This window comes from Nelusetta ayraudi, unplaced genomic scaffold (assembly GCF_046127955.1).
Source record: "Nelusetta ayraudi isolate G7.1 ecotype Tasmania unplaced genomic scaffold, CSIRO-AGI_Nayr_v1 ptg000004l, whole genome shotgun sequence".
NCBI lineage: Eukaryota > Metazoa > Chordata > Actinopteri > Tetraodontiformes > Monacanthidae > Nelusetta > Nelusetta ayraudi.
This window is the reverse complement of record NW_027466054.1, coordinates 15,604,323-15,629,883: the sequence shown is the minus strand read 5'-3', so window position 1 is coordinate 15,629,883 and position 25,561 is coordinate 15,604,323. Positions and strand designations below refer to the sequence as shown.

The following is a 25,561-nucleotide window of genomic DNA, read 5'->3' as shown; positions in this document are numbered from 1 at the left end:
AAGTTCAGCTTTTTCTGCGTATCCCCACAACTGTCTGTTCTTTTGCTTTTTTGTCTATAAAAAGACTGACAAACAGGAAACAAGATGCGCAGATGAAACGCAAAAAACAAAAAAAATGTGCACACCAGCAGCTGAACGGTGAATGTGGTAGATGTGAGTCCTAAATTAGACGGTGACGGTAAGCTTGCCTGCTGATCTTGAGACCTCCTGGTTCCTAAGAAGACACACACACACACACACAAGTTTACAAGTGTGCGTAAACTTCTCTGAAAATCCTCCCCCGCACTTGTGTTTTCACACTTAATGATAATGTACAAACCGCGCTTCCCCAGAAGCCGTTTGCGGGGACTGGAATGAGTTGACCTTTGTGCCAAGTGACTCTGGGACGCGGCGACTTTCACAAGACGGCCAGAGCCACTCTTCCACTGTCACTCCTTCTCTTCGCCTTCTGATCTTGAGCCTGTCAGCCAGTCAAGGAGCTGACAGCAACGGGTGGGGTGGTGGTGGTGTGTATATATGTGGGTCACTGAAACTGCCGCTGACGGCCTACTTGCACGCAAACTCTTGGATCTTTTGCGGAAAACGTCACAGTTTTGCGGCGTAACGCAAAAGAGGAAAAAAACACCCTGAAAGAAAACAGGAAAAAGCAGAATCTCACCACGTGATTCTCACAGCTGGACGTGATGTCGGTCTTTCCCCCTCTCTGACGTCCTGAATTTCGACACTCACACCACAACCCTTTTGTCCGCCCCTGATTTTTTTCCCTTGTGTTTTGCCGATCACCTGCTAATCCGCCCCCCCCCCTCCCCTCCACCTCCACCTCCACCACCCCTCTGAAAACCGGTGCATTGGCGTCCGACGGCAAATGCGGCCGAGTCAGCGGGACGGTGTGTGTGCGCGTGGCGACTCGCCAGCCACAACTTAAGCCTGCGGCACCTCTCCGCATTGTTCTAGTTGACGCCGCGCAACAAAAAGCGGGCGGGTGGAGAGGGTGGGGGCATCAGGGGGGTAGGGTGTGTGTGTGATCTCTGGCTGGCTGCAAAAATGCACCCCGGAGCTGCTGTGAATGGACAGGGCGAGGTCACAGGCCTGCGTGTGTTCCCCTCCGCCGGGATCCTCCCGATGTGTCGTGACCCGGCCGGACCGATGAGCAGTGACGGAGAGCTTGGACTCGGACTGCTGCCTGCCGTGACGGCGGCCGTCCCCGAGGTGACTCCAGTCAGCGTCTGGAACACTGTGTCTCTGCGTAGAGCGCTTCACTGTTTTGTTTTGTTTTTTTAACAAGTCTCCTTTGCCTTCTACAACGTGGCCGTGTCTGGATACGCAGGGTGAAACCACGAGGTCCAGACTGGAAGAAGAGGAGAGAGTGATCCTGAGAGCCTGGCAGAACATGGTGAGTACCTGAGAGGGAGTGAGGGCGCTGACCTTTGACCTGCAGGAATCTCGAGGCCTTCGAAGCTGCAGCATTCAAGTAGGCGTGCAGGTCTGCTCGTCATTCATCCTGTCTTATTTTGGCGAGCTAGCTCACTTCCTGAACCAGGGTTCGTGCATGGTTTGGATTTTGAAAGACCTTTTGTAGCAAAACAAAAAAACACTTTATTATTTATTATTTGTTAGCTCTTTTTTTTTTTTTCAATCAAATATTCTTGCAATTCCCAAATTTGCATTTGGCAAATTCTTTTGATCGGCAAAACAATAATGTGACCTTGGGAGAGTCCAAGTCCTTTTTGTGTTGTATATCTTTAAATATATATATATAAATAAATATGAGCTAAAGGCTTTAATATAATCCTGCATGTTGTCCCTCAGTGGCCTCAACCAAACAAGCTGAGTTTGAGCCCAGCTTTATTTGTTAAATGCAGACTTTTTCATTTCTTATTTTTAACCAATGAACCACAGCAGGATAGTTGCAGACATCTTCGAACCTGAACACAGTGAATCCAGAACTCAGGAAGACATGTCCATAAAGAAATATTCAAAAAGAAAAAGTAGACGAGGGTCAGAGGTGTGTTTCTTCTCACACTTGTTCTGTCCACTCGTTTTAGACACAATCACTGTCTTTGTTTATGTAGGCCTTTAAATCCATCTTTAAATCGATCCTTCTAGAATGCTGGCGCTGAAGTGGTCCTAATTTAACTGCCGTGTCTGCACAGTCAAGTTTCCCGCTAAGAGACGACACGTTTTGCTTCTCGCAGTCCTCGTCTCTGCGGCAGCAGCGCGGTGTGTGTGAGGACTCCAGGACTTCCGGCCCGGCTCTGTCCTTCCTGTCCCGACAGAGACAGTGGACCCAGGCCCGTAGGGCCCAACAGCTCCGGCTGCAGCCCAGGTAGAAGCCGCAGTGAGAGGGGAGAAGCAGCTGTAGACTCCAGCCACAGGTCTTCACGGCCGGTGCGCCATCTGGCTTGCCGCTACCACCATCTGCTGGCCAAGCTTGGCACTGCATTGAAAACGTACATAGTGTTAGAATGAGTCAGGATGACTTTCTCTACGTGTGTTGGAATTTAATTCTTCAGTGATGCGTCATGTTTTTGTAATGTGTTTCTGCTTGCAGGATTTAGTTATTGTGGTAAATAAACATGTTGTGTAAACCCAGAGGTTTTCAGTGTTTTAGGAACAGTAGTTGCACACTTTTCTGATCTTTCTGATATTTACTCTGATTTCATTCTGCTTGGCAGCTAATTTGCCTCAGACTACAGTTGGTTTAAAAAAAACACATTTCACAATGTCAAAATTGATCAGCAGCATGTAATCCAGGAAATGGCATTGTTATCACAACATATTTTGTTCATAGGCCCACTGTGTAAGGTATAGTTGTCAAACAGACATTGACTGTTAACTGACTGTTAATCCCCATTTTCTAATGTCTCACTGCTGTGTTGTTGGGGTAATACCAACAAAAATCCAAGAGCAGACCCATGTTATGGGCTACCATCAATACATGTCGCTATACTGTAACCGCATCCCCATACAGAACATATATTTACGTAACTATAACTACTTACTGTCAGTGAATCAAACAGTTACACATATTTTGACGATATGTAACAAAAAATATCACTTTTCAATACAATTTCATGACCAAAGGTCTCTTCAAATGTTGCACACTGGGCTTTCAAGTCTTCTCTGGCTGGCTTTGGCATTATAATCAAAAGTGTATCAAAGATTCCACCGATGAACAAAAAAACATGCTTCAAAGGTTCAGAAGTTCCCCTGCAGCTCGGCGACCCTACGAGCCTGTGAGCTCCGAGCCCATGCTGACGCTGCGGAATCGCTGCGGCTCGTCGTGGGATGGCAGGGTCAGGAGGGACGTCTTGTTGCCGCCGAAGGGCCTCTTGAGGATGGAGGGCAGCACTCTGTGCTGGTTGATGGCCGGCTGCGAGCTGCAGTGCTCCAGGCTGGAGCGCGACGCCGGCTTGAAGAGGAAGGCTGAGGGGCGTTGGGAGGGGACGGGGACGGCTGGGGTGGGCGGGGTCTCCCTGGAGGTCTGAGGAGGAGGAGGGGGAGGAGGGAGGAGCCACACGTCTTGGCTTTCCTCCCTGCTGCTCTCAGTTCTCCCATCTTCCTCCACCATCTCCTCCTCCTCCCCCTCCTCCTCCCTGCAGACTGGCCGGGCCGGGCCCCACGTCTCCTGCGCAGCCCCGGACAGGAAGTCCAGCAGGGGCGTCCTGCAGCTCTTCTCCTCCCTGAAGCTGCACACCGTGCTCTGGGTCTCCTGGCCCAGGCCCGACGGCAGCGACCCCCCTTTCCCCATTTTGCAGCCGTCGCTGTCCTCGTCGTCGCTGGCGCAGCGGTCGATGCTGGGGGAGTGTCTCAGCCGCTGGAGCTGCGCCGAGGTGCGGCGGAGGGCCCCGCCCATGAAGCCTGTCGGCGATGGGGCGGCGTTGAGCAGGCGGTTGAAGAGAGCCATGTTCGGGTGGCGGGCGCCCGGCTCCTCCTGGTTCTCTGCGATGTCCTCCAGAGGCTGGAAGTGCATCTCCTCCTTGGGGATCCTGTGGAGACACACGGCCGCACTTTCACACCGGCATTCGGAGGTCGTTCTCACCTCAGCGTGCAGCCCCGATTTTTTTTTTTTCAGCAAGCTGAAGGACTCATACAGAAAGTGTCGCAAGTGACATGAGAAAGTAACCCCCCCCCCACCCACCCCTGCCCGCCAGAGCACTCACGCCATGTCGAAGGTGGAGCCCTGGAAGGAGGGTTTACGGAGGACGAAGAGGGTGGCGGCGGTGTAGGGCGGCCTGGGGTTGGAGTCGTCCCAGTAGCGGTCCCGCTCCATCACAGGCAGGTCTCCATACATCTCGTCCACCGCCATCATGGACACCTGCATGGGGCAGAAGGAACATTCACAGGTAGAGGAGTGGACAGGTGGCGCCACCAGGAGCTACCTCCAACTGGAGGCCTGGAGGAAGGGCATTGAGGAGATCCATGGCTGGAGTGAAAGAGGATGTGAACAGAGTTGGGTGGAGGCAGGTGATTGACTACAGTCTGAACAGAGCAAGGACAATGAGAAGAAGAAGCAGGAGAAGGAGAAGAAGGAGAAGAAAAGATGCAAAGATGGAGAAGAAGTAGAAGAAGACTAGAGAAAGAAGAAGAAGAAGAAGAAGAAGAAGAAGAAGAAGAAGAAGAAGAAGAAGAAGAAGAAGAAGAAGGTAATGGGAGCAACATGGTAAAACCTGGAAGTTTCTGTCGATCAGCCAGTTGGTCTCAAAGTCGTCGTCGTCCTCTCCGAACGGGTTGATCAGCTGCTCCGCCACCTTCCAGGACAAAACGGCAACTTGATGTTTACCTCCATATTTTTTAAACCAAAAACAGATGATGCTCGCACCACAGCACGACCTCTGACCTTGAGCCAACCAGCATAGAAGAAGAACTGCAGCAGGGTGAATATCGGCACGTAGAGGTCCAGGTCGTGGTCTGGGTAGCCCTGCGTGGGGTCCAGGAACTGGCGGCCAATCAGACACACCAGGAAGAAGCTGTACACGGCCAGAGTCACCACCTGGAGAAGTGGGGCGGGGCCACGGGGTCACGTGACCGGTGGAGAGCTTTCGTCTGTTTTACGTTGCTTTGTTTTGTTTTCAATAAAGGTGTTCAGAATGAATAATCACTTTTATCAGAATGAGTTGGTTGCAATTAACACAAGGGTTGTTTTTTTTCGGATGTCGGTGCAGTTTTTTACGCACTAGTGCTAATGTGAAGAAGAGGCAACACAGAATTCATTGGAAAATTGAACTGCCGCTCTCTCCCTCAGGCCTGTCATTCTCTTTATCACTGTCTCATTATTAATTTTTTAAAGCATTTTCTTGTGTCACCTGGTTTCACAAACTCACAGTGGAAGAAGAATAACGAGCCAAACATCATCATCAAAACTTTAAAGACATCAGAGTCTCATGATGCCTTGTGCATGATTAAAAATCCTTGTTTTATTCCTTCTTCAATTATTCCTTTTAAATGCAATGTTCAAAGGATACACCCTATAGCTACACCTGACTAATTGGCCTGTCTACTGTAAAATGCATAAAATAGTTTGAATGTGAAATATTTGCGTGACTGTTTAACAGTTTGGAATTGTTACCATTAGATTTTCTGCATTACAAAACTAATTCAAACAATGCTAATCTCCAAATCTTTGAGGTTCACTTACAGTCCTGCTGTTCATACATACAGATGCTGTATGGACACTTGTTTACAAGTGGATCCGCACTTTATAGAAATACCAATGCTCATTTTAAGCACTGAAACACCACAGCTATTAGTTTATAGGGACTTTGACTGACCAAAAACATGCACATATTCAATTTCACATCAACGGATCCTCCTATGATGAAGTAACACACTGGGCTTTCTGGCTACATCAGCCATCATCCAAAATTCACATTAATAACTGCGAATCCTCTCTGTCTCTGTAGCGCACACGCATGACAAGCCTGAAATTATTTCAAGAATGAACAATGCTTAACACAAGCAGTTTCAGAATGATGAGACATCCTTCCCCCTCACGCTGGCTTACCTGAGTGTAAACCAGGGGAACGCTGATCATGTCATAGTGAAACAGCATGCTGCACTTCCCCCTGAAAGCGTTCAGCTCCTGTTTGAGGACAAGTGTCACTGTACAGCATTTATTGCCACCTCTCGATCTGAATGCAACACCCAGCGGCCACTTCATTAGGTACACCTTGCATTGCCAGTATGGGGTACTGAATAAAGTGGCCGGTCAATGCATGTCCATGCCAAAGGTGGGCTTTCAAACGTGTGTGTGTGTGTGTGTGAGTGTGTGTGTGTGTGTGTGTGTGTGTGTGTGTGTGCGTGTGTGCGTGTGTGAGCTGAGATAAGTCCTTACCCAGCAGTGCGAGGACACTTCTTTAAAGTGCTCCTTACTTTACCTCACACTCATTACACCTTTTGGGTGAAAGTGTTTAATCTAAGAATGTGAATTGTGGTTACAGAGATCAAGAGACAAGGGTGCACGTGTGCTTGTGTGGGTGTGTGTGTGTGTGTGTGTGTGCGTGCGTGCGTGCACCTCCAGCAGCAGTTTCAGCGTGTGATCGTCTTTGATCCTGCCTTCGCTGCGGGCGACAGCAGCCAGGTTGGTGAACCAGACACAGGGGATCCAGTACTTGTTGTACGGGGAGTGGAGACCCTCGAACTTCTTCCGTTCCTCCCGTGACATGAAGCCTGCAGACAAATACACACACACACACACACACATACACAAAAATAAAAACGGATCTGTAAAGTCACACATCAATATTTTTTTGTTGTTGTTGGAATGCGATGGTTGACCAAAAATAAAAATGGGAACTGCAGAAAAGAGAGAAGGAACAAATGGATTCTGTAAAAAAAATAAATAAATACACAATTGCTGTCAGAGACACGCTGTAAATACAAAAGTCCTGAGAAAAATAAAGGTTGGGTACATATACAAAATGTTGTGTAAGTGCTGCAATTATTCACAGTTCATTCACGGTGCAGGATGTTCAGTACAACACACTCTCATGGCACTAGTGCGTTTCTGTCCCTACCGTCATGAAAAGATGAATCTGACATATATCCAATAAATTCACACTGTGAATGAGGCTTTTCACAGTTGGGTTTTTCTGGCTAAACTCAAGTAACTGCCACAGTTACTGAAGCCGCCTCAAATTCTGAGCCTGCTGCTGCTGCTGCTGCTGCTGCTGCTGCTGCCACCCACCGGCCTCCACCACGTGGTCCACGGTGGGGAATCGCTTGAAGACGGCCGTGCTGACCGAGCGCAGGATGAGCAGCGAGGACAAGCTGGCGTAGCGCATCATGGTGCGCCTGAGCAGGCGGCCCCGCTCGTCGCTGCCCTGGAGGCCCCCCGACAGCACGCACATCAGCCGGTCGGGCAGCGGGATGCTGGTGTACTGGCTCCACCAGCGGTTCACCACCAGGGTCACGTAGAAACCTGCAGATGGCGGCGCAGAGAGAGGGGGGGGGCGGTGCTTAACTCCAGAGCTACACACACCACACACACACACACACACAGGAAATAGCAGCTCACCTGGACAGTCGGACCCCTCCGAGAAAAATAAACTGCTTCATTTCACCTTTGAGCTTAAAGTAACTGGTCTTAATTATACCATCGGGAGTGTTTAGCTGAAATGCACAGTTTAGGATACACTTAGAAATTCTGAGTTTGAGGTTCCTCGTTGAAATCGCTATCCAGAAGCTGCAATTTAATCGTTTAACCTCAAACAAAATCTCCTTCCAGACAATTTCATATATTTTATTAAATAATCAAATCGATCAGAATTTCAATCAGCATTGAAAGTTGCAGCGACAACGTTGTTGCAGCCTCCAGCAGTGGATGTTAGTGAATTCATCACCAGTGCTCCTTCTCTTGTTCTATCTAGACTGAAGACGTCTCTGTTGCTCACTGTCATCCTGGATGCAACCCCACCAATATATGATGATATCACCAACTCACACATAACCATTAGGCTCTGGAAAAGCACAACGTTTAAAGGGATATTTTTTTCTGTGCCTTTACTCCTGTATTCGAGAGCGTATTCTAAGAGGACATTAGAAGCTCACCCAGCACGAAGGACATGGGGATGAGGCTGGCGTAGTGGTTGCAATAGATGGCCAGCTTCTCGAAGCACCTCCTCTGGCTCTCATGCAGGAAAAATCTAAAACAAACAAAGGGTTAAAGGTCACGGTCACTAGGCTACGCGAGGAGAACGAGGAGTCTGCGACCTCCGGCGACTCCGCCTCACCTGTAGGTGATGCTGATGGCGGTGTACATGGCGAAGAAAGCCAGGAACTCCTTGTACAGCACCTTGTAGATGCTGCCTTTCCAGGCCAACAGCAGCTTGGAGAAGCCACAGAAGCGGGCGTTGGCAACTCTGGCCGTGTAGGTGACCGTCATTGGTGAGAGCGCGGCGCTAGTTCCACCCCACAGAGGAAAACCTCAGGAGATTAATTAAAAAGAAAAATGATGAACAAAAACGGAAAAAAACCCCAAAACAAAACAAAAAAAACAGTTGTTCACTTCTGCAGGAGGAAACCACAGGTGTCCAGAGGTCACAGGCTTCTTCCCCTGGACTCGCTTTTTCAAGCTGTTTGCACCCAAAATACAAAAAGCATCTCCATACCGGTTTTTCGCAGCGCTCTTTTTCCTGATGATTTCCAGATATTTTTCCTGAACAACTCAGCGCATCTCCGCGCGTAATTGGCGCCGCTGCAGGAGTGTCTTCATCCTCCAGCTCCTCCGCTCTCCTCTGGCCCCGTTAATGCTGCGTCTCCGCGGCGCTCGTTGCCCCCCGACTTCCTCCCCTCCCTCTCCACCCTCCCTGCTCCCCCTCGCTCCGGCTAATCCTCAGAGGCCGCGGCTCCGTGAGCACCGCGTCCACTGGTCAGTGCGCCCCAGGGCAAATAATCCCCCCTAAAACGGGGAGGAGGAGTTGCGAGCTCGTTAGCGCGGCCTCCGACAGGGAGAGAGCGCCTGGCTGATGGACCGACAGCGACAGGCCGCCGTGCAGTGGGAAGTGGCGGAGCGGCGGCCAGCCGAGCGTGGAGAAAACTTTCCTGTTACGTGATATGAAAACAACAGGCCATTTCCTCGCCGGCTGCAGGTTCACGAGTCCGGTTGGCCGGGGCTTTAAATGGAAATTGTTATGTTGTGTTGCGTAGTGTTGTGTAGTGTAGTTGTAGATGAGCTTCAGGAGGAGGAGGAGGAGGAGGAGGAGGACGGTGGTCCTGGGTCGTATTTTTGCTCTCAAGCAAGTTGAAAAGTTTATTCGTTGATGGAATCCCGGTGAGGGGAAGTAATCCCACTACTTCTTAGATGTATTTTTGTCACGGCAGGATGTTTTATCCAAAAGGAAATGGTTTTTTAACGACTCAACAACGGACTTAATGTCTTCGGATTTGTTTGTTTCAGTGATGAAAAAATACTTTTCAGGGCTTTTGTTTTAAAAAAAAAAAGAAAGTTAATATAGAAACGACCTCCCGACAGAATTAATTGAAAGATTATTCTGGGGCTTTTTGTAGATGAGTTTGTTTTTGTTTTTTTTGGGAAGGGGGGGGCGGGGGGGTTCATTAAAAACGCTCAACACGATTGTCATTATAAGATTATAGACAAACAAACAAAAACCTCTTCAGGTCGAAATCACCACATTCTCATTTCCCCAAAAAATTCAATCTGTTAACATTATGAAAAGAACTGAATTGGAAATGTCAAAGAGCATTTTATTTAGATGGTTATTACTTCTTTTTTTTAATAAAGGCACTTTCAATTTCATTGCAAATTGTGTTAATTGGACAGATCCTAAGACGCTCTCATCTTTCAGAGGCAGTAAACAGACTTTTATGAATAACTTTGTGCACCACTGGACTTAAAAATAAAGATGTTTAAACCTATGTACTGCAATACGGGGCCTTTATCATTACCTGGAAGATTTTAAAAGAACATTGATTGCACACAGTTCACAAAATTAAGACATTTCTACCAATATGATCACGTTCGCCTTGATGTATCTTTGTTACCAAACTTTTGATTTTGCCTCATTGGCTTCTTTACAGTTAGTTAGCCCTTGTACTTAGTTGCCCTTAAATAGAAACATTAAACTCTCGAGTTTTTGTGCACCGGACAACACAGATGAAAAGACAACCAAAGATTCTCGTTTGAGGCAAATTTAATAAAGACTTGCAACATAAATTAATATAGAAAACAGATTGTTGACTAAAATAATTGAGACAAACAGGGAGATTATGCTCTTTTCTTGAGTACAGATCATCATCATCATCATCCTCCTCCACATAATTAGGTTGGACAAAAAAAAAAATCAATGTTCAAGAGTCGATGGGCAAAGATGCTTTGCTCCCACTTCAACTCCATTTGTTGGACATTTAATTAAGCAACATTCAACACATCAAATTAATAATGTAAATAAGGCTACTAATGCTTTTTCCAATAATGTTCCCACAGGTTCCCAGTAAACATGATGGACATGATGTTTGACAGAGGAGTTGCTGCTGCTGAGTCAAGCTTGCACACATATATTTTATCTCTATTTTGCCTTTAATTTTTTTGTGAAACTGCACCATCTCTATCTACGAACCAGGCGGCGCGCAGACAGCCGTTCGCTAAGCCTGCGCTGTTGCATCAGCGTCGTTGGAGGTTTCAATCAAAATCTCAGTGACCATTTATTTACTGCATTGGAGTCACAACTACAGGAGATGAGGGGACAGATGGTCAGAGGCCCATTGCTGGCCGCTCTGACTTTAATTTATTGCAATCGGACTGGATGGTTTAGGTTTAGGTGGTGAACAGCATGTTAAGTGCTGGAGACTGCAGACCGTATTGGGGGTCTGTATTCCCAGACGTGTGGGAATACAGAGGGTATACTCTCTAATGGAAACAAGACACCGGACCACGGAGGATTGACGAGGCGCAACACCTGGAATCACCTGAAAACTGTTTTGTCCAGTCATTTTACAGCACCATCAACAGACACACTTGATTTGCACGACTGACTGCTGCGGGCCGGGAGTCGGAGTGTTGCGGAAAGAAACGAGGCAAACTGCTCTGAAACCACGAGGAAGTGAAGCGGAAGGTGAACAGAGTGTGGAGGACGACACTAAGCGACGCCGTCTCGACTTTCAGGTGTAACGTAGGTGTGTGTGTGTGTGTGTGTGTGTGTGTGTGTGTGTGTGTGTGTGTGATACTGTCAGCTCACTGTGGATCGAACTTTGAGGCTGTAGCTGTGGTGGGGTCAGGGTCCGAGGTTGGTTTTTGGGAGCAAAGAGGAGGCGAGTTCGCACTGTACAGGTTGGGTTGGGTTGTGTTGTGTTTAGGGACAGGCCGCCGGGAGGTGTTGTTCACTTTTTGGGGGGTTTGTACGGTTCCAGGAGTTGCTTGGAGAATGTGTTGACCTTGTCGGCGCCTCGGACCTCGTGGGGCAGCAGCGGCAGTTTGACTATGTGGAAGTCCTCGTACAGATCCTCCATCTGTCGTGGCGAGAAGAGCAGCCATTTAACAGGACACAGCGGAAGAGGTTTACCTTCTCGACGCAGAGCTCCGAGACCCACCTGGTCTAAGTATTTGGACTGGATTTTGTGCCGGGCTTCGCACATCTTGCACGGCCTGTCCGAGTCGGGGAAAACCAGCTGGTTGACGATGATGTTGTGCGTGTCGATGCGACACTTGGCCAGCTCCTGGATCAGCCGCTCCGTCTCATACAGGGAGAGGAACTCGGCGATACACACACAGATGAAGGTGGTCTGTTCCTGATGGAGGCAGGGAAGACGGCAGAGAAATGAAGGGGGGGTAACACAGTGTCTGCTCAGTCAATCACGCATGTCCAGCAAAAATATGAAGAGGACCAAGATCACGTTCACACAACTCTGGTTGGGTTATTATGTAGGCTGTGATTATAAATATGCAAATTAGGAAGGATTTTCCTTTTCCTTTTAACTGGCCAACTGGTAAAATGCACTCCATATTTAGTGCATGTGTGTTTGTACGTGTGAACAGAACATCTGAATAATGAAACAACGCATTCACTCTGGATTACAACAAGGAATTGGATCTAATATGAAACAAACGACAGCAACGGAGATCCAACGGACTCACGGGGTCTTTGAACTGCTCGCTGACCGAGCGGATGACCGGCAGCGTCTCCTCGAGCTTGGAGGCCAGCTGGTCTGCATTCATGTCTCCCAGGCCGAGCATGTTGCACATCTGCAGCCAGAGACAGGACCAGAAAGAGTGAGCTGATAGTGTTTCTCTTTAACGAAGGAACAAAAGAAAACATGGCAGATTTGCAGGGTTTGTGAAAGGCAAAGAAGCTCTGAAGTGTTTTCAGTCAATCCCGCTGGGAACTAGTGGAGTGAGCGCACATGACGTAACGCAACGCACAGCAGCCACCCCAACCACAGCACAAAGCCTCGCTGCCCGCTGGCAAGATATACAGTTTATTCAACTGACTGCATTAGAATTCTCTGGTTTGCTCAACTATAGGCAAAGCGTAATGCTAGAAAACAGAACTCGCACATTCAGACATTGTGCAATACCACCTCGGGCCATCAGGGGACACAATATTATCCCTCATCGTCACGTTTGAAACTTCAGACATAATTCATGTCATAAAAGGAAAACCACATAAAACTAAAATATGAACTTCATTTCCCTAACAGTCTTTTTTAGCGTCACTGAATAGCTGCTGTATTGTTAACATTTATGTGTCTATGCAAGTACTTTCCCTTTCACAAACTATGACTTAGTGTGCTCTTAAAAGCCGGTGTGGACCAACAATACTAATGGTAACAGTAGCTGCACCCATCTTACTTTCCCCACCTACACTGAGGTCAATGGAACACACCCTCATTCATACAGCAAGTCCCCAGGAACCCACCTGAGAGATGAAAGGGCTGATCTGGTTCTTTATCTGCATGAGGCGGCCGAGGCCACGCTCCACGATGGTGGGGAAGTTGAGCAGTCGCAGCGTGTGGCCAGTGGGGGCAGTGTCAAAGACCACCACGGAGAAGTTCATTCCTTTCACCAGCCTGGAGGCACAGGTGGACAGTGATGCCGAGTGAGTGGAGCGGCAGTTGTGAAGTTTGCAATCTGGATGCCACACTGCTGTACCTCATGACCTCTGCGTAGCTCATGGCCTCGTCAATGCCAGGGAAGGCGCTCATGGCCTCCTGCATCATCTTCTTGCCCATGCTGAGCATGTTGTCTTCCTCAAAGAACTCATCGGGCAGCTCGGCCACGCCCAGGCTGGGGTCGATCTCCTGCACTCGCGCAAACACAACTAATCGGTTTACTGCAGTCAGAGGAGCCTGCAGCCAGTCAAGCCAGCAGTCAATGAGGACTTGTGTTGGATACCAGCATGTAACTTTCCCCATGACTCTTATGAAATGATGACGCAGCCATTCAAAACAACTGTCTCCATTTAGAGCAGAGGTGTCAAACTCATTTTAGTTCACGGGCCAATGGAGGAAAATCGATTTCTAAGCGGGCCGGACCGTTAAAGTCATGGTATGATGATAACTTCAACTAACAACAACTTCACATTGCTTTCTTTTGGTCGTGTTCTTGGAACACTCTGCACGCATGTTTCTCTTTTTTGACAGAGACAATTTGGGCCAATGAGAGTGGCAATCAGGAGATGTAAAAAGTTAGGCCAGAAGACAATGAAGCTTCATAGGGGCTCTATTTGGGCCCACTTGCTTAGCCCTGGTATTAACAGTTGGTTTGCATAAAAGAAAATGCTATTGCAACATCCAGTGGACAGCAGAGCAGCAATCCATTCAATTTTAAAATATTGCAGCTCGTTTTTAAACTTTCCAAAATCATCTTGCGGGCCAGAAATAACACGTTCATGGGCCTGATCTGGCCCCCGGGCCGCATGTTCGACACCCCTGATTTAGAGTAACAGCCGCTAATTTAAAATTTGAGGACTTCATGGTTGTTTAGGGTCATAAATGGTGAAAAAAGACGAATATTGCATATCAGGGTTCAGGCTTTGTTTGAAAATGCACTTCCAAGCTTACGAATATCCGTTAAAAACTAATAAGGGAGAAGATAAAATTTAATAGAAGATAAGATTGTGGGTGAAATAAGATAAAAGATTTGAAACGAAAAACTACAAAGGTTGGATTTTAGTAATCGAAAGTCATCTCACCATGGCAAAGAGGTTGTCATAGCCCTTGACCTTTGTGGGCACCTTGGAGAACTTCTGGTCGAAAGCATCGGAGATGTTGTGAGCTGGATCAGTGGAGATGATCAGGACACTTTCTCTGACAGCAGCGAGCTGGACAGCCAAACTACAGCTGGAGGGATGAGAAGGAGATAGAGGGGAGACATCGGTGATAACATGAGACTACATCAACATTTGCTGCAAGGCTTGAAAACTGTTCAAAAGTAGAAGACACCTGCACTGTATGCGTTTTTCTTTGTCTTTTTCCCCAAAATAGATTTGCCATGTGACTCCAACTACAAAAAAGCTAATTTGTAATATTTTGCGGTGTGCCTTGGATGCAGTCACCTGACGTTGAAACTAATGCAAAACGGCAAAGAAAAATAATTTACAAAACATAATGCACGCAGCAAGACATTATTCGTGCGCTATTCCCAAAATAACTTACAGATATGGACATTTGAAGCGCGTCGCTAAAAAGGTACCATATCCAGCCGATGTCAGGCAGGTGTTTGCAAGGGACATGTGTCCATTAGCTTAGCCACAGAGTTAACGCAGAGCTCCTTGTCGTGTGCAGGCAGCAATTAGACAGACGCCTCTTCTAAATGAGACTTTAATGTGAACGATCACTAAACTTTAGAATTCTACCAACGAGTAAGAAGCGCTGACAAGATAATGCACGAGGTACTGTTAGCAGACAGGGCTTGACAGCACAACTCGGGAAGCTGAACCCGGCAAACAACATCGAGCCAACTTAGCTGCTTTGAATTGGCGGAGTTTAATATGAACCCATCCTGGTCTCATGTAGCGTACGGTCGCCGATACCGTTTAATCGAGAGAACCGCGTTTGCTCCGTTTAATGAGAACGAACCACGTCAACATACGACCGGTTGCTAACCAGTGCTAGCCACACAAGCTACCAGCGTCGGTTGCCCATGACTCAGTGACAGGAGGCTGACGGTCGGCTAAGCTCCCCCGGTGCAACCTACCTACACGTCGTTTTACCGACGCCTCCTTTCCCACCGACAAATATCCATTTCAGAGATTTCTGCTCGATGATGTTCTTCAGTGTGGGTTCTAAAGGCTCCACATCAGGCGCATCCTCAAATTCGTCTTCGACCGACGCTGCCATCTTCTGTGTGTACACTACGGCGCTACGTCGTCAACGTCGACGTCATAGCGCCGCCGCGACGTCCTGACAGCCACGGGGGCGTGGCTTATGGTTGGAACCGGGGAGGGAGGGGCCTGACGATGCCCCAGTTCTGTACGGAGCAATGTTTTTTCCTGGGGCCGTCGGATAAGGTGAATATTGTATTGTAATGCCTCTTCAATTGTCATATTTATTTTTGTTTGACCAAATTATTAGTCATATTCTATACTATTCATGATCAGTGTTCTCAAAATGTCTTACAGCAAGATCACTACCACACAAAAGATGGAAAACAAGATGTGATTAAAAAGATTGAGAACTCTATTTCGAAATGAGTTATTTTTGTGGTGGGTTTATCGTTTGCTATATTTTCTTACCCAAAATATAAAAGGAATGTGACACTCTGGCTATATGTTTATACTGCTATGCTTGGTAATTAGATCCCACAACAAGTCTGTTTACAAGTTGTATTGATAAGATACAAAAATAAATCTACACAAATTACATGAATGGGTTTATTTAATCAACCAGCAACACAAAGATACATGTAGTGTGTGTGAGAGCAATACACGCTGCTGTTCTCTAAATGCATTCCGTGTGTTTTGATCATGTCTCTCTATGTAGAGAGACGTGTATTTCATTGTTCTATTTTATTTATACTTATATGCGCAAATAAAAAAAGAGTCTAAAAGTCTGATTGACATCAGTAAAGTCAAGCTGATCGGAAAGGCTGTTTTATAAGGAGGGAAGCAAACACCAATACATGCGGAAATCAGTTTATTTACATGAGCAGGAACATGCAGTGACGACAGGATAGGGCACTTTCCTCCATGCACATCTTTTCACGACCTCACCTGTCCCTATCTCTGCTCTGTCACTTTGCGCTCTCTCTCTCTCTCCAGTCTCTAAGCAATGCCAGGCCAGGATCTTGATGTCGGCCGTCTGGGCTCGCACGCACTCCATCCCTTTAGGAAAGGAGCAACTCTTCTCTCCGTCCAATCTCTCGCAGTCAGTCTGCCGCAGCCAACGCGGCCAGAACGCCAGGCCCAGGTCCACCCACTGGTGGCTCAGCCTGCAGGAGGCTGAGCGCACCAACCGGTTCCTGACCACGATAGCCAAATGTGAAGGAAGCGGGCTGAGGTCCAGGTTTGCGACTTCCTTCTCCAGCTTGAGTCGTTGGGTGGCTTCAGCTTCTGTCAGGCGTTTGTCGATGAGCAACGCCAACAGTTTACCAGTGCTGTTGCCTTCAGACGAGCCTGTTGGGTTGTCTACGGACATCCAGAAGGGGTCAAAAGAAGATCCCAGGAGGCGAATGAGGCGAGAAGGTCGGCGGTGTTTGGGTTTGGGCATGTGGTGGTAGTCCTCGGCGTTGGTCAGCAGCGTGTACGGACGCAGTGGTTGAGAGTAGGAGGGTAGGCTGGCCCTCAGCTGGAGGAACGGCCATTGCCACTCTGCGTTCTCCTCATCGTCAGTGTCGGTTGCATTCAGAGGAAGGTTCTGGGCAGAAGTGTTGGAAGTGAATCTTGAAGATCTACAAAAAAGGAGCAAAAGAAGAATCCAAACTCCTATGTTGAAATATCCCATCGTGGTCTCTCCTGGATGGTACAACAGAGGAATGAGAACTTATTTCCTCTTGTCTTCCTTTTTGTCCGTTCAGTCGTGGGTTCTTTGAGGGGACTTCGTGTACCCAACACCAGACATCCTTGAGTTCTCAGTCAACAACGTTCTAACTTTAGCGCCTTATCACACATAACAGGTTTATTATGGAGTACAAGCAGAACACACTTGAGCTCCAGCTTCTTAGTCAGTTTGACTGTTTTGGCTAAGTCCAACTCTTATGAGAACATCTGAATAGAAGTGGATGGAGTTTCTCCCACTGCAGCAGATCCCTGTGTGCGGGACACTTGAATTGTCACAAATGATGTGTGCCAAGTTTTATTTTGATTGTCGACTTTTGAGGACTGTATGTGATAGGCAATGCTTTCATTGTGAAAGTTCTGATGCAGTACAAATGTCCATGTGGACGGATAAAAAAACAAAACAAACAAAAAAAGATTTCCTGTCGTCAATGTGTTGTGATGCCTAAGACACAGCAGCAGCAGCAGCAGCAGCAGCAGCAGCAGCAGCAAGACTCTGAAATAAGAGAAGACCAAGACCACATTTCCATAAAGAAGCATTTTACTTCCGCTACAGCAAATTGGCTCTCTTTGTTAAAAGGAAATGAAAAAAATGAAATAATCAATTACATTATGCAACATACTCAACTTGTTCTTGATCAGGCTTTTTGCTTATATCAACAATATAACAAACTGATTTCATAAATACACACACAGAAGTTTGCTCCGACTCACAAAACGAGATAACTTATTGATGAACATGTGATGAATGAAATAATTATGAAGCAGCCCTATGGTGTCAGGTGATACTGTTTGTTCACTGTTGTCGTTTACGTTACTTCGTATACTGCGTGTCTTCCTGTGAACACCTGACGCAGCGGAGAATGTGAAAGGACAGAGATTCGTCATGAACGTCCACACACTTCCGTCCGTTCCGCTCAGAGTGAAAAGAGCTGATCGTGCGATTGGTCCTGTTGCCGGGTGGATTGCGGCGGCGGCACAGATGCGGAGGGCGGCGAGCCGGAAGCGGGCCCGCTGTTGTGGTTCGCCGTCTCCGCCCGATCTTGCAGGAACTTGTCGAAGTCTGAGAGACACAGTTGTAAGTGTTGTCAACACAAGAGTAAACAGGAAGTGTTGGGTTGTTTAGTTTTCCCAGTGCTAGACACGAGATGCGGTACCTTCGCTGGTCACCCCCTCGCTCACGGACGGCTGTTCCTCCTGTGTGTCCAAACCCAACAACACGAGACGGAAAACACAAGATCAGATCGTCATCTTTTCACTTTAGGACAAAGCATTAGAGGACACACGTCATCTCACCGCGTCGCATGACAACCATTTGTCAATATCGTTTGTCACAGAGTTTTTCACCGCCGCCGTCTAAGAATGAAAGTACAGAAAGTTAATGCTTAAGCAGTTCTTTCACAACCATACAAAAGTTTTGTATTTTTAACACAGTGATAATGATGCACATACCCCTCCTGTGACCTGACACCTCGTATCCAGGGCTCCTGCGAGGCTCTCCACTGCTCCCGGGTCCTCGTACTTCACACTGTCGAGAAGGACACAACACTACAGCGTAATATAATGCATTTTATTTAAGTGAGTCAAAATGATTTTTTCACATCAAAGAAAATATATTCCCATTGCCGCTGAAATACTGAAACAGTGATTAATACAGTTATGCATACTGATATGGGAGCAATAATAACCAAAAGGATTAGGTTAAATAAACCTTGATTATTCATTTCCGGTTAGCAGGTCACAGTGAGTTTTGAGCGTGTACATGCACCAAGAGCCTGATGGTGCTGATACGCGCGTCAGCTCTTCTCACCTCTTCCTCTGATCAGCCAGGGAGCTTCCCCTCGTCTGGGCAAACATGTCGAACTCTTCCTCCTCCTCTGCAAGACAGGAAGTCAACACAAGCACTTCAGCAAAGTCTCATGCAACATGTGACATCTCATTGTCTTAACTGCTGCAGCAAAATAACTGCTGCAGCAAAATAAGATATTTTATCCCAACAACAACAAAAAACATATTTTCACATTTAATAAGAGAGCTTGCATTGACCGCACATCCTCCCACACTTCTACCAACATGCTAAAAATTTCAAACATTTTCACTTTTACCAAACCACAAATTTGGATTTTTTTTGTTTTTGTTTTTGAAAAGCCACACATAAATATTACCACTAGATGTCTTACAGTTTGCACTGTATGTACAACACAACAGCAGGCATATTCTCAGACTGAGCATAGAAGGCACCAAACCTCCATTGAGCAAACAGGACCACTATTTTGTGGACAGTGACAAGTAAATAATGCAGAAAATAAGTCAATGTTGTTGTTGGTATTCCTTCTGTATTATTTTATTTTCCTGTACACTTAAATTTTGGCGACTACATTAGCAATTTATGCTAGCTTGTAGTGACAGTGTCAGAGTGGGAGGGTTTCAACAGAACAGAGGAGAGGACTTAAACACTGTACATGTGATCATCGTCAATTGTGCGAGTTTTGTGTTGCAACACAGTTGAAGGAGTTATGCAAAGCTTGCTCACTGCGGTTTGGTGATTTCTTCTGATTGGCTGTGGTGTTGCCTGCTGGTTGGCTGGTTGCCGTGATGACAGCAGGCTGGTCGAAAGGTGTAGGCTGAGGGTTCATGTCCATGAGGTTTGAGCTTGCAGTGGAGCTCTGAAAGAGTAGGAATATCAAAAAAAAAAAAACATCACAGTTTCAAGCCTTAACTACTCATGCAAGCACAGCTCAAGCTGTTTGCTTACCTGCGGAGCATTCGTCATCTGCGCTTTGTTCAATCTGTCGAACCTGAAACCCAATGGCATTACAATATGTACGAAAGAAGCAAAAGGCAATGGACGAGCTGCTGCACTGTCGGAGCTGGGATGTGTTTTCTGCAGCATACCTCTCGTAGCGGATGAAGGCATTGTTTAGGTCGTCATTAACGACCAGCAGCTCCTCCGTGAAACCTTCGTCCAGCAGCTGGGGAATGAGCTCCACCACGCGAGTCTGCATCTTCTTGCACACGGAATACAGCTGCTGCTTCGACAAACACGCACACAAAAAACATTATTTAACCTCCATTATTATGTATTTTTGATGTCAAATGCAACAACATCAAATGTCTCAGCTGCTTTTACACAATCCCAGAATTCTTTGATGAGAACGTGATACCTGAGGTGCTGCAGCTCTGTCTTGCAGTCAGCAAAGGTTAGCAAAACAGAGAGCGGATGGACAAATTATATTAAAGTGAAAGAAATAGCTAAGTTTGCCTTCACACACACACACACACACACACACACACACACACACACACACACACACACACACACACACACACACACACACACACACACACACACACACACACACACACACACACACACACACACACACCTGAAGCAGCTCCACTTCATCCTGCGGGCTCTGCCCGGGCGTCAGTTCATTCAGCAGTTCTGTCATCACCTTTAGGTTTCCCTTCACCATCGACAGCTCCTTGTGCAGCTTCTCTTTCTGAGGAAAAACAACTCAATTTACCAATGTTTAAGTCAATAATCAATCATCTGAGGCTTAAGCCTGTCAGTCACAACTTGTCACTGACAGGTGTTTTTATGGAGAGGCAATTAATGCCTCTTTCCAAAGATCTGGGAAGTCCAACAAAGCAGGAAACCAAAACCCAGTGTTTTGCAGAAGGCTTTAAACAGAGTGCTAAAAAAGTAGACTCTATTTACTATGCTTTCAAAGATGAGGGCTTTACCAAGATCAGCTATAAACCAATGGCTAATGGCAGAGGAATTACATTTTAGCAGTGACAGCAGTACCTGTTCAGCAGAGAGGGCAACGGGTCCTCCACTGGGCTGGACTGCAGGTGAAGCGTACTGTGTGGGAGCGCTGGAAGGTGTTTGTGGCTGTGGCTGAGGTGTGGGGTTAACAGCCGGGGTCGTTTCAGGGGCTCCGTTGTCAGGGATACTCTGAGAACAAAATGAGGGTGACACTGAGATGAGTGTGTCGACAAAAGCATCCGCACCGAGCAGCAGAGTTTAGCCCAGATCGCCTCACCCTGTTGGGAGTGTGAATGGGGGACAGGGCGTCCAGGTCTGTCATGGGGAACTCCAGGCCGCGCTTCCTCAGGTCGTCGTACACGTGCACCACACCACCCAGCGAGGCGGTGCTGCGGAAGGCGTCGGCCCACGACTGCAGGGTGGACACGGGAGCAACGCATGGTGGGAACGTTCGGCGGCAGAGCCAAAACAAAGCTAACATTATCATTCCTGTTCGTCTGGGCTTTCACATGAGGAAGCAAAGGAATGCATCCAAGTATTCAAAGCGCAAAGGACAGTGCAGACCAAATCCCATGTGCACAGACATAACAGGGTTGGAAGGTAAAAGCTGTGGAATTTTAAACAGCATTGAAATCCCTTTAGGTACAAACACTGTCAAGGTCCTATTCTAGAACTATTTCCAGATCTTTTTTGTGTCGGACTGAAAATAATGATAATATCTCCACAAAACAGGACATTTAGCCCTCTGTATAGAGCCCATTAGAGATTTTAAATGTGTAAAAGTAGATGACAAAAAGACAGTCATGAAGTGGCCCCCCAAGGATGGATATTTCAAGATAAATTGATATTAAAGTTAATGCTTGCAACAACCCAAAACAAGCACTGTGGTATGTTGAATTTACCTGTATGAGGCTGAGCACCCTGTCATGGAGGGCAGTAGGGGGGTTGTTCTTGGGCAGGATGGACCGGACCAAAACTCCTTCAATAAAGTCCTGAGACGCCACCAGAACGTGGAAGCGGTGGCCGCAGTTCTTGACACACGTTTCAAGAACCTGAGTGAAAGCAGTTGCACACCGTCACGCCTTCGACACTCCACGCAAGCGTACGTCTTGCACACACAGCAACCGCTTACAGTCAGAGACAACATGATCTCCTGGAAGTTCCTATTCCCCACAATTCTCTTCTTCAGAGCTTTGACCGAATCTCTGGGCCTGCAAATAATAGACACATGTATCAGAGGACCGGTGTTTAAGATTTAGATTCTTTTTTCGTAGTTGCACGACGCTCAATAATCCTGAGAAACTACAGGTCAGCTGTTCAAAGTTTAGAGCTTTATTCCACCTCAGCAACTTGAAAAACCACTTAAATTGTCAAACTGCTAAACCCATGAAGGAAGTGATTTAGAAATATGGAACAAAACACAAGAGAACAACGCACAGTATTTATTTCATTCATTTAGTAGAAGTAGTAAGAGATGTTCAACAATTACGCATCACTCAGGCAGAGTTTGCACGAATTTGGCGGAAGCAGACTTTCCCAGTGGGGACCCTACCCCTCTTCGGTCTCATTGATGATGTCACAGATCTCCATGTTGAGCGCCCAATCCTCTGACTGCAGAGAGCCGCTGGTCGCTCGCTCTGTTAACAGATCACAAGTAAGTGGGATACGTTGAGAAGACATAATCAAAGAAGAAAAAAGACAGGGTTTCTGAAAGAACTCGTTTGGGCTCAAAGCCAACTGGTGTGGAGACAGAACTCTCACAACCAAGTGGCAGAGTAGACTCTTGCAAGTCATGTAATTATGGTTTGACTCAATACGAGGGCATGACCTCGCCCATTTGGACACTACATGGTAGTGCTTGTTGGAAGATGCTGAAAGGAAGCTTTAAAATGTATAGAGAGGATGGAAATGATTGGAAATTATATATTTTAAAGAATAACAAAGTGTTACAAGGCAGCAGAGAACTTTGGTGCAGAATTACATATTAACACCAGAAAAAAATTTATTTGACACACTTTGGCAAAAATAAGCTGAAAGCTATCAGTAGATGCATAAAGCAAATATAACTGTGCATCCTCAAAATAACCATTTATTCTAACATGACGTGATGAATAACATCAGTTGGAAATACCTGCCATTTCTTTTATCCGACAACACCTAACTAACCCTGAAAAGACGAATGGAGTGGATACAGCAAAAAAAAAAAAACGAGATCTACCAAGCGAGGTGACGGGCATCCACCAGAAAACTGGTGGTTTTATATTGGCTTCTTATTTATTTATTTTTTTTAGCATAATAGGCTCTAACACACATGTCCTTCAAAACTATTAAGTAATCAAAGCATTCTTGCATCACTCAAGCTCTCAAGCTCTCTCACCCAGGCTTCTCGTAAATCTTCTAAATCCCCTTTTTTCCTCCTCACACACACACACACACACACACACACACACACACACACACACACACACACACACACACACACACACACACACACACACACACACACACACACACACCTCCCTCCCTCCACTTCATGTGACTGTCAGCTGATTCTGTTCACAGGGCCCCCTGAGAGGCTGAGAGAGCCTGGCTGACATTTCGGTGCGAGAAAGTGGTGGGATGAGATAAGAGGAAGGAAGACATTGACCTGGGTGTGGAACAGTTTCTCTCTCATTGCCCGTACAAATGATTGCACACACTGTCATCAGCCTGTTGGCCTTTGGAGAGCCTTTTTAAGGTTGCGCTGGTGACTTTCTACAATCTGCTGCCATTGCGGCAAAGAGCCGCAGACGCGTGATGCTGGTGCGGGGTCAGAAGAGAAATGACAAAAGGTGTCAAACTGAATCTTTAAGGGAAAATACATATCAAAGATCAAGGAAGTGGGAGAGAACGTCCCCCAAACCCGCTTAATTCGCTAATGTCACTGTCGCTCAATCTTCAGCAACCAATCAAGCGCGGTATTCGAGCACCTTTGTCCCGCCTCTTTCTCCTCATTGGTTCTGGTCTTCCTTCTCGTTCCTGTCAATTTTGGGCTTTAAGTGTTAAATGTTTTTATGAATTGCTTTATTTTAATCCCCCCCCGCGTTTTCTCTGACCAGGCGCTTTCTATTTAAACACCGGCGTAATTTTAAGCCAAGGCCTATGAAATCGAAAAAAGACCAACTGTCAACACATCCAAATAGTTCCAAAGTAGCTGCGACTTACCGATTCTCTGACCGACGGGTGTTGAAAATGGGTTCCCGAGCAGGAACTCGATTGTCTCCCCGAGTGAAAACATCCTTTCAAATTGACATAGATGCTCCCGGTGGGCTGGGTTCGGCAACTTTCACTGAATGAAAACGGCGGCGTTTTATGGGTAAGTTTCCGTGGCTGCCGCTGCCTCGCGCGGATCTCATGAGATCACGTGATGGCACGCGGAGCCAGGAAACGGCGAATACAACAACTCTCCTCCAGCCTGGACGAGAATTTCACATTACTTTTAAAACCTGGCTGTTAAAAGGCTCGAGTTGGATAGTTGAGTCCCAAACGTCGAAAAGGGACACCAGAATTTTAACTCAAATACATAATTGAGTGTGGGTATAGAATTAGAATCTCGCAAAACTTTGTGTTGGTGTTAATTCTTTGCTACAGCAGCTCAGTCAGTGGCTTCTAATCTGTCACAGCAGTTCACCAGAGTTCTTCCTGTGGCTGCTCGACACTGTTCCTAAGTGAGAGAGTGTCACCAGACAGCTGGGACATAAGCTCCTAGCACCCTCAGTACATTATGCTCAGGGCAGGTGATGGATGGATGGATGGATGGATGTTCTCCTGCCAATCACAATATAAATATGTATATGACAGAAAATAGATAATTGCTGAAAACGCATCACTTATTAGTTTTGCAATGTTTAATTCGACAAGATCACATTCGGAAAGCGTAAAAATACGTTAATTGTATAGTAGTCCCTGCCTGAGTTTGAAAAAGAACCTGAGTCCTCAAATGCTGATTCGGTACGTCTCCATTGGGCATCTTTTTTGACGACAGCACCATCATGTGTTAGACACAGAGCCTGCAACTATGCTGAGATTCACCAATACCAGGTGAAAATCCTCTGTCTAGATGCTTTGGTGATTATATATATATATATATATATGTATATATGCATACCCTTCCAAACATTTTAATGACTAATTTAATGTGATACATTCTGTCATATTCACTGGAGTTTGACGAGGCATGGGCAAACTACGGCCTGGGGGCCATATGCGGCCTGTTAGGCTTGTTGATCCGGCCAGCTCAAACTTGAGGATATGATATTAATAGTCAGTAAGTAATAAAATAGCTGTATTTCATCCATTTTATTTGTATTTTGAGAGTCATTTCAATAAAGAGCTAAATACCATGTGGCTTCAAATACACATTTTGGTTGTAACTTTGATTTTGTTTATTTTCAATTGACATTAAATCACATATTTTGTATATATCCGATTCTATACTTTTTTCTCTTATGAGGTGGGTCATCAAAACATTTCATCTATCTGCTCCTGCTCTGGCCCCCTCTGTCAATATTTAGAACCCATTGTGGCCCACTATTTAAAAAGTTTGCCCACCTCTGATTTAAACAGTCCTTTTGTAATTGCACATTATTACCAATAGATGGCAGCATATAACCTACAGTTATCAGCACTGTTCCGCATCAATACCTGTGATTCAAGAAGTTTCTTGAGTCACTTTGACGTAAAGGTAAAACCTTGGAGAAATTCTAATGCTAAAACGTCAAGACATAAGTCATAAGTCAAGACCCAGTCAAGAGGCAGAGACTGGCACCTGGGTCCTTGATGACCCTCCGGGCCTTCCTGA

The 25,561-nt window shown here is 46.4% G+C and overlaps 5 protein-coding genes across 6 annotated transcripts in view; all 5 read right to left on the bottom strand.

The window, feature by feature from the left end:
* LOC142896129 (protein Wiz-like) overlaps positions 1–25,561 on the bottom strand; it is a 93,856-nt gene that overhangs the window by 45,618 nt on the left and 22,677 nt on the right. The window lies entirely within an intron of this gene.
* On the bottom strand, positions 2,629–8,765 carry best2 (bestrophin 2). Its single transcript, XM_076037408.1, has 9 exons — positions 8,232–8,765; positions 8,050–8,144; positions 7,187–7,420; positions 6,515–6,669; positions 6,005–6,082; positions 4,841–4,993; positions 4,671–4,751; positions 4,164–4,318; positions 2,629–3,989 (listed from the first exon to the last, which is right to left on the bottom strand). The coding sequence occupies exons 1-9, from the start codon at positions 8,381–8,383 to the stop codon at positions 3,227–3,229; spliced, it is 1,866 nt and encodes a 621-aa protein (XP_075893523.1). The 5' UTR covers positions 8,384–8,765; the 3' UTR covers positions 2,629–3,226.
* On the bottom strand, positions 10,134–15,329 carry get3 (guided entry of tail-anchored proteins factor 3, ATPase). Its single transcript, XM_076037581.1, has 7 exons — positions 15,152–15,329; positions 14,148–14,295; positions 13,106–13,254; positions 12,873–13,023; positions 12,092–12,199; positions 11,548–11,745; positions 10,134–11,466 (listed from the first exon to the last, which is right to left on the bottom strand). Exons 1-7 carry the CDS (start codon positions 15,292–15,294, stop codon positions 11,338–11,340), a joined length of 1,026 nt encoding a protein of 341 aa, XP_075893696.1. The 5' UTR covers positions 15,295–15,329; the 3' UTR covers positions 10,134–11,337.
* Positions 16,075–17,411, bottom strand: LOC142896111 (noggin-2-like). The gene has a single exon (XM_076037603.1). It carries the CDS (start codon positions 16,894–16,896, stop codon positions 16,090–16,092), a length of 807 nt encoding a protein of 268 aa, XP_075893718.1. The 5' UTR covers positions 16,897–17,411; the 3' UTR covers positions 16,075–16,089.
* Positions 17,473–24,140, bottom strand: LOC142896072 (target of Myb1 membrane trafficking protein). 2 transcript variants are annotated; one of them, XM_076037547.1, is made up of 15 exons: positions 23,926–24,138; positions 22,274–22,358; positions 21,854–21,932; positions 21,624–21,773; positions 20,999–21,133; positions 20,761–20,910; positions 20,336–20,452; positions 19,845–19,978; positions 19,705–19,747; positions 19,483–19,615; positions 18,760–18,826; positions 18,402–18,477; positions 18,246–18,305; positions 18,107–18,146; positions 17,473–18,012 (listed from the first exon to the last, which is right to left on the bottom strand). In XM_076037547.1, the coding sequence occupies exons 1-15, from the start codon at positions 23,996–23,998 to the stop codon at positions 17,867–17,869; spliced, it is 1,488 nt and encodes a 495-aa protein (XP_075893662.1). In that variant the 5' UTR covers positions 23,999–24,138; the 3' UTR covers positions 17,473–17,866. The 2 variants fall into 2 exon arrangements, 1 of the variants encoding a protein (XP_075893662.1); XR_012928296.1 differs by lacking the exons at positions 17,473–18,012; positions 18,107–18,146 and having other exon boundaries at positions 18,240–18,305; positions 18,402–18,497; positions 23,926–24,140.